Source organism: Myodes glareolus, chromosome 4, assembly GCF_982192425.1.
Source record: "Myodes glareolus chromosome 4, mMyoGla1.1, whole genome shotgun sequence".
Taxonomy (NCBI): Eukaryota; Metazoa; Chordata; class Mammalia; order Rodentia; family Cricetidae; genus Myodes; species Myodes glareolus.
Genome location: NC_142029.1, coordinates 67,200,462 through 67,209,096, shown reverse-complemented (window position 1 = coordinate 67,209,096; position 8,635 = coordinate 67,200,462). Strand labels below are relative to the sequence as shown.

Below are 8,635 nucleotides of genomic sequence, written 5' to 3'. Positions count from 1 at the left end.
GAGCATAAGAAATACTTTGTGTCAAACTCTTTTTTGTAAATTACAAATGTAAATATTTTCTCAGGTTCTATCATTTCAATCATGAAGTCCATTTTATTTGGATCAACAAGAGTCACCAGTTTATCTGGTGGAAAACAAGGCATAATTTTGAGCTATTGTGTTCATTTCCTAGTGATGGTTAAAGTCTGAAAAATATAGAAGTCTATCGTTCATTGAAAATATAAAAAGGATAAAGTTGGTATTCTCAGAAAGGCAGTAATATTCCTATCTTAAAGAGACAGTGGGACAGTGTGAAAAAAATTGGGATATAATTTTGATTTGGGATTGTAATGGTGATGGGTCAAAATACATACCATTACTTTGTACGTGAGTTAGTCCTATGTTAAGAAGTCATAGAAAACAGTTGCAATATTCTCTACTATAGGCCAATAGTACATTTAGTCACTATTTAATGCTAATATATTATAATATCTGAAGGAAAGAGAGAATTCAAAGATAATCTTTCCTGTGATATAGAAAAAAAACATTTAATTCAGTGTTTTTAAAGATTTCTAGGATCTCTCTTGATCCTAAGACCTGTTTTACTGTGTTATACATTTGACCATGGGTCATCGATTGTCCTACATAGGGAGTAAAAGAGTTAATACAGTACGTTACTTAACCTGAGGAGGGATGAAATAATGATCTCCACATGACTTCTAAGCACACATGTGCATTCATACAGACAGTCACCCACTCTGAGAACTTTCTCTCTTTAAACTTCTGACAGGAAAGGGGATGCTGGAAATCATTCAGTGGTAACTCTCTTCATCCTGGCTGGGCTCTCCAAGCAGCCAGCTCTGCAGCTTCCCCTCTTCCTCCTCTTCTTAGGAATCTACATCATCACAGTGGTGGGCAATGTGGGCATGATCACACTGATTTGGCTCACTACTCATCTGCACACTATGTACTATTTCCTCAGCAATCTGTCCTTCATTGACCTCTGTCATTCCACTGTCATAACCCCCAAAATGCTGGAAAATTTTGTGAAAGAGAAGAACATCATCTCCTACCCTGAATGCATGACTCAGCTCTACTTTTTCTCTTTTTTTGCCATTTCGGAGTGTCACATGTTGGCTGCAATGGCATATGACCGCTATGTCGCCATCTGTAATCCTTTACTTTACAATGCCGTCATGTCTCATCATCTCTGCTTCTGGCTCACAGTGGGAGTTTATACTTTGGGTTTTATTGGGTCATCAGTTCACACAGGTTTCATGTTGAGACTCATTTTGTGCAAGACTAATGTGATTAACCACTACTTTTGTGATCTCTTTCCACTCTTGGAACTGTCTTGCTCCAGTACATACATCAATGAATTATTGGTCCTTTTCCTAAGTGCAATAAATATTCTCACTCCTACCTTGACCATCTTTACTTCATATATATTTATCATTGTCAGCATCCTACGCATTCGTTCAACAGAAGGCAGGACCAAAGCCTTCAGCACCTGCAGCTCCCACATCTCTGCTGTGGCTGTCTTCTTTGGTTCTGCTGCATTCATGTACTTACAGCCATCTTCAGTCAGCTCCATGAACCAAGGGAAAGTGTCATCTGTGTTTTATACTACTGTTGTTCCCATGCTGAACCCCTTGATCTACAGCCTGAGAAATAAGGATGTCAAGTCAGCTCTTAAGAAAATTTTTGATAGGAGTGTACATTCGTGAAAAATGTAAATCCATTTGTAAAAAAATGCAATTTCCATTTATAAATGGAAATAGACCTTTGATTATCTTAGACATGTCTTTGCTTAAGTATTTTTTAAGCTTTGAAAACATCTACCGTGCTTTTATATATTATAGATATCAAGAATTTACTTTGTGTCAACCTTTTATGAATTTGGATTAAAATAATTATATCTGAAGAAATACAAGTAATTAAATTAAAAGAATTGTAGTTTTTAATGGAAATTTCTTTTAGTAATACAATGATAGAAGAATTTCATACTAATTTATGTATATGTAAAATTTCAATGTAATTTTATACAACCAATAAAAAATTCTAATCTTTATTAACAAATTCAATAGGAAAAATATTATCTATTATGTTAACATGTGTGACCTTTTGTTTTCTGATACCTTTATCTCCCATTTGATTTACTTGATTTTAGGAGATCATGTACAGCTATAAATACATGTTAGGTCATATCATCTGCATAATTAGAATTTCTTTCTGAAAATTTTCTGTGGTCAACTACTATTTCAGAAATCACCATCCCTTTCTGAGGTTGTCTTGCCCTAGGACATCTTTCTACAAATTCCCGAGTATCTAGTTTGCCACATTTATTATGTTTGTCACAAATCTGACCATCTCTATCTTGTATATGTTTTTGGTTGTAAGTTTCCTCTTCACTCAGTCAACTATGGGCAGATCCAATACTCCAACAGGCACAGCCCTCACAACTTGGTATATTCATATACTTACTGTTATTCTTTTGCTGTAGTGCCTTTAAGAACTAACCATGCCCACCCCAGCGAATTCTGACCTCCTCGCAGCCATCTTAACTCTCTCTCTCTCTCTGTCCTGTCTCTTGGTGTGTACACATGTGTCTCTATCTCTCTCTATGTTTTTCTTTACGTCTCTCTGATTTCCTCTTCTAAAGTAATAAATCTCTCCCTCTTCTCTAAGTAATAAATGTTTAGCTTTATGTATAGCCTTACGTCCATTTACTCTGCCATCCACCGCATCCAGCAGCCTGACTCTGCCGCTCGCCCCCGGGACCTGGCTCTGCCCTGGTGGCAGCCTCTGCCTGGCTCGCAGGCCGCTCGGGTCATCCCATCATCATATTCTTTTTAAAGAACAATACTTACATTCCTGATCACTAAGTTTGTTCGAACAAGGATGTGTTTTGTCTGTGTTATACTATTGACTTTTTACACATAACCAATTTTGAATACTTTAAACTGTCTTTAACTCTAGCCTAGAGGATTCAAAACCTTCTATGGACTTTTTGTGCACCAAATTTGGATGCAAGCAACATACATACAACTAAAAAAATACTCACACACATAAAAATAAAATCTTAAAAAAGAAAGGGTCAACAAATTCTTGAAACTGTGTGGTAAAGAATTCTTTTTCACCCTTTGTGGGACTGAAAGCTAGTTTTCCATTGTGGGAATTAATTTTACTTGTTCTCAAATATTTAAATATGCAGCTTTTTTATAATATCCATCAGTACCACTCCTAAACATATATCCAAAGACAATGGTGCTACGGGAGTACCTTCTGCTTCTTCAGCCAATAGTTGCTGAACCATGAGCGCACAGTGCTGTGGGAGTGCCTTATGCTCCATCAGCCAATAGCCGCTGATATACCAGCCCACTGGGGCGTGGTATATTTCTCTTTAAAAGAAGAGTGGCAAGCCTTGGCTTGGTATCTTGGTTCCAGTGCTTGCTTCCGGCTCCTGCTCCAGTGACTAGGCTCTTTTCCTGATGGTTTATGTGTACGTAAGTTTACCCCCCAAAATAAATACCCCTTTAAAACATAACTGGTGTGGGATTGATTTGCCATTACAATGGTATTTTATTTAACTGTAGAAGCAGACAAAACAATGAAATTTTCATCAAAAATTGATGGTTCTGGAAAGCAATATTTTTAAGTGTTTTTTAATCTTATTTTCTTTCTCCCATTTATACAGTCAAATTAGAGTTACAGAAAAGTGTATATTTTGTGCCTATATGTACTAGCACAACCATTGTTTTTCTTCATATCTCTGGGGAAAAAAACAGCAGTTAAATTAACAAGAAGCTCCAAAAGTTAAGTATTACATCATTTCCCTATCACAACCTGATGATTCATAAAATATGTTGAAACATTGATAAGTCTGCGAGATAACTACATAGAAGTGTAGAAACAAACAGTCATTAGTAAATGAGGCAGGGAAATCGTGTTTTAGTGAACACACTTGTCAACCTAACTAAATGTCATGGAAAGAAAAAAGAGAAAATTTATTTTAGTGAAGTATAGTAATCAAAGATTTATACATAGCAAGAAATCAAACATTTTGTTCAATGCAACAACTGTATTATTCTAAACTTTCTAATCTTGATATAAATAAATGAACATGTCAGTGTATTTTCTGAATTTTTCATACCTGTTTGTCATAATGTGACTTGTCAAGGAATATCAATGGCGAAATGCTTGTAAGAAATGCAGATTTTAAGACATAATCAATCTGATTGATCAAAGTTTGGTTTTTATTTTACTTATGACGAATGTGTTCAAATATTTGCCTCTAATCTACAAGTTTATGGCGATAGAAATGTTTCATTATCTATCTTTTATTATTATTGTCTTACATATGCACAAGTGTCCAGCTACAGTGTGCTAATTATGGTTTTTGTTGTTTGTTTATTTGTGGTATCAGGGCTGATCACTTTTTATTGAGTAACCAATTCACAGGCCAAAATCTGGGAGATGCTAACTTACCCTGCTCCAACATTGTTACTTGTCTACATCTCTTTGTCTAGAGTAGGAACCTGTGAGAATTCCCCCATTCTACGTTAACATTTCTATAGATATTCTAATGTTCTGGTTTAATTTATACTATCATTTCTAGGTAAGATTATTTCACACCACATTTTCTCCATTGTGGTTCTCATAATCTTTCTGCTTCCTCTTCTGCTTTCTGCCCTGAGTCATACATGCAGGAGCAGTGATGTAGCTGTATACATTAGGGCTGAGTTTCCCAGGATCTATATGTCTTTGTATTGCGTCTGGTTGTGATTTTCTGAGATGGTCTCTATTTGCTGTAAATAGAACCTTTTCGGTTAAGGATTGATAGATACACTTACCTGAGGTTTAGTATTCGGTAGGAATTATGGTGCTCTAGTATTCACATTGGTGGGTTCTCTTCTAAGATCTACAACTTCACTATTCCCGAAATGTTTGCCAGATTTCTGGTACCAGTAAAGATTTCATGTCTCCTTAGTTGTCTCTTAAACTAAGCAGAAAACCATTGGTTATCATAAACATCTGGTATTTAATTTAGAGAATATTGTAATTTAGAGATATCCTCCATGTTGGATGTTGTTTTGGTTTATTAATGCAACAACTGGGTAGAATAATTAACTGTTTTTCTCTTTTTATAGATTTTACTGCATTATCTCATGCCATGGAAGCTAGACTGCAAAAAAGAGTCTTTCAAATTATATCTGACTAGAAAATCTGAATCCTGTGTCCTAGATATATGGTTTCTTCAGCAAAAGGTACTTGCGTATAACCAGTAAGAAGCAAGCAATTTCGGCAGCAATAATCTATATTTTCCTAGGATTTATTTGGACTTGTTTGATCAATCATTAGAAGGAAATACTCATGCCTGGTACTAGGTGTTTTTATTATTTTCTGGTTTTGTGTTGCCAGGCCATGTGAACTAATTCCATATATTTCTGTTTCTGATTTGTGGGTGTGTGCATGTATTTATATACTAATTTGTATTGTGTATAATTTAGATAAATATAAAATAATGGTTCTCTGAAAATTTGGGGCTTTATCACTCAACCTTTGTGTATTTCTCCCTCCTTTCACATTCTAATTATAATACTATTACAATATAATACAATTAAAATATTACAAACTATTATTATACTATATTAATATACATTATATTACATCATGGTACTACTTTACAAATCTTGTCCTTATATACATAGATACATGTAGCTATCACTGCCTACCAAAGACGCCTCTTCACAGCAAATAGAGACCCTCAGAGAAATCCAGAGCTATATATAATATGAGATCAATTCTTCACTGGAATTCACTACTAATGAAAACATCTACACCATATCTCCTGTCTATGATTCACAGAAATCATGGAATATGGAGTAGAACACTACTGAGAGACAAAACATTAGGAAGTATATTGTGAAATTGTCTTTCCTAAAAATGATGGCATAAACAAGACCAGAACACTAGCAAATCTAAAAGACATGTGTCATTGAAGGGGGTAAATTTCACATAGTTCTACACCTAAACAAAGAACTATAAACTAGTAAACCTAGAAAAAGGATTATTAGCCTCTTAGAGAGATAAGATCCTGTACTACCTTTTCAACGAAGACTACTCAGTCCTAAAAAAATAGATTCAAAAATAAATGGACTCACATATATATGAGTATACACACACATACACACACACACACACACACACACACAAAATTGGAATAATGACACTTAGGTAGGGCTGCAGGGAAGGGTGGGAATGGGAAGCTAATCATAATACCATTTTGGTGACACTATTTTAAAAACATTATAACACTACATGTAACTTTTTACAAATCATTTATTATGTGAAACTTTTATTTTGTATCTCACACACATATATTTTCACTGTTCCTAACTTTTATTTCAGTACAAGGCTTCCCAGGTGTCCTCCTGAATAAAAACTCCTTCAATACATCAGAGATTAAATTTGGTGTGCACAGCTTTAATTATTACCACATCAGTCCAGCCTAGTGAGCTCTCTTGAACTCTAGAACTAGGGCCTACTTTTCTCTTTTTTTCTCCTGCTAGTAATTACATTTAGCAATTTCTGTAGTGTAGGTATAATAATTTCCTTAAAAGTAGAATATTTAAAGACAATTTAATTTAAGTATCTTTAACGCTAATGAAACCTTCTTTCATTCCTATTTAAATCCTCAGTCTAATGAGATGAAAAGACAATTACATGTCAAGGCTGTGTTATTATCAGCAAGGGAATATGGAGTCCTAATCATTCATTTTCCCAAGAGTTGAAGAGTAGAATCAGATTCTATTGGGATCTTACTTATCATCATTTCTCCTGGTAGTTATTAGTATAGCTATCCAGCATTTAAAATTACAAATGATTTTATTTGTCATCCTCATCAGGGATCAAGATTGGTCACTCAAAGAACGTTTGTGAGTAGGCCTTGCTGAAACCCTCAGAGTCAGTTTCCCTTCAGAAGAATGGAGATGCAAAATGTAGACCTCCAAGCTTTCTCAGAAGGAGGGTAGGTCTGAAATTCAGGTTTTATGTTTGTAATTTCATAATCTTCTGTGTTTATTTCTTTCCTAATCTATACAGAGATGCACATGGATAAATGTGTACTACACTTGTGAGTTCTAGGAGCAGTGCTTCTTGATGAACAGGCTTCAGCAGCTTCTTCTGTCTCCTGCTGGGGAAAATCATAGCAAGTGCTGTTTGTTTACCTCTTTCAACTGTAGCAGTACGAGATTTGGTCACAGATTTTTTGATTGACTGTTCATTGTAAGATTCATTCAGACATTTTCAATAGAATATATTGCTTTTCAGAAGTGCCGCAAGCAAGGCATGACTCAAAGCACTTTATTCAATATAAATTCATGAGGAAGAGATTCTGACATACTAAGCAACAATCATAAAAGCTGAATGTATGTGTACATGTAAGCAAAAGAACTATATTCCTGTGTACACAGAGCATTGTATTATTAATTCTACTTCTCAATATTAAACATCTTCAGAACTGCAATTACAATATAGGATTTCTGAATAATGTTTTATAAAAAGATTCTAAATTAATTAATTGTATTAAAATTGAGGCATGTCCACATTTCCTCTTTTATAATCAGGTTGTATGTCAGAATAAAAGAAAATAAAACTTCTTTGTTAGATGGTATTATTAATCATTTTATAAAATAAGTTGCAGACTAAACTTTATCTGAAATATGGAAAGATATGGAAAGCACAAAATAATAATCTGTATTAAAATGCTGCACTATAAGTATTATGTATGAGGATAGACAACTATGCTTAGGGAAGAAAAACAAAGCACAACACCAACAAGTAAAAGCCTCCAAAAATGTATTTGTAGTTGAATGAAAGATATTTCTGAGAAAAATTCCTTAGAGCACATCTTAAGACATTACTAGTGTTTATGGAATTCCACATACATAATATTCTATGTAAATTTCACACACTACATATAACAATGAATCTGCAATGCAGAAGTTTGGAGAGTTTTACAACACATATTGAAAATAATGTGTTAAGTATTTAAATATTAATGTCGTGTGCTATATGTGTTTGTGCTATGTTAGCTAGTCACCCCATCATTTTTACTATTCTTCATGTGATAGGATTTTATTGACACTCTTTATGAAGCCAACTGTTTCTTAGACATTAAAACTATGAATTTTTATTTTTTATATCCAATTTTATTCATTAGCAAATGCCAATAAAAGTTGTGTCTGATTAGGATTATCAAACTTAGGGTAGAATTTATTTTTCCTTCCTTTTTTATTAAGATAATGTTTTACTGATGCTTTGGGAATTTCATGTCATGCTCCCCAATCCCATTCATTTTCTATTTTTTCCATATCTTCCTTCCACCCCTTTAGCCTCTACCCTTCAAGATGAACAAACAAATAAATAGAAATGAAAAAAAACAACAAAAGAAGAAACAACAAAGTAAAAAAACAATCTAACAAAAGCCACTTTGCTCTTCTGTCTTTTCCACATTTCCATACTGTATTCATTTGTTATTGTGAATACAGGATCTGATATGGATCAGACAATATATATCCTTTTCTGAAACTGCTTTACTTGTAAAAGTTCACGGCAATGAGTTCTTCTTTACTATGCTTCTGACTTCTAATAA

At 34.1% G+C, this 8,635-nt stretch overlaps 1 protein-coding gene across 1 annotated transcript; it reads left to right on the top strand.

Moving 5' to 3' along the window:
• The first annotated feature begins 782 nt into the window (after positions 1-782).
• Positions 783-1,706, top strand: LOC125388766 (olfactory receptor 8G3-like). The gene has a single exon (XM_048417082.3). It carries the CDS (start codon positions 906-908, stop codon positions 1,704-1,706), a length of 801 nt encoding a protein of 266 aa, XP_048273039.3. The 5' UTR covers positions 783-905.
• The last annotated feature ends 6,929 nt before the right edge of the window (positions 1,707-8,635 follow it).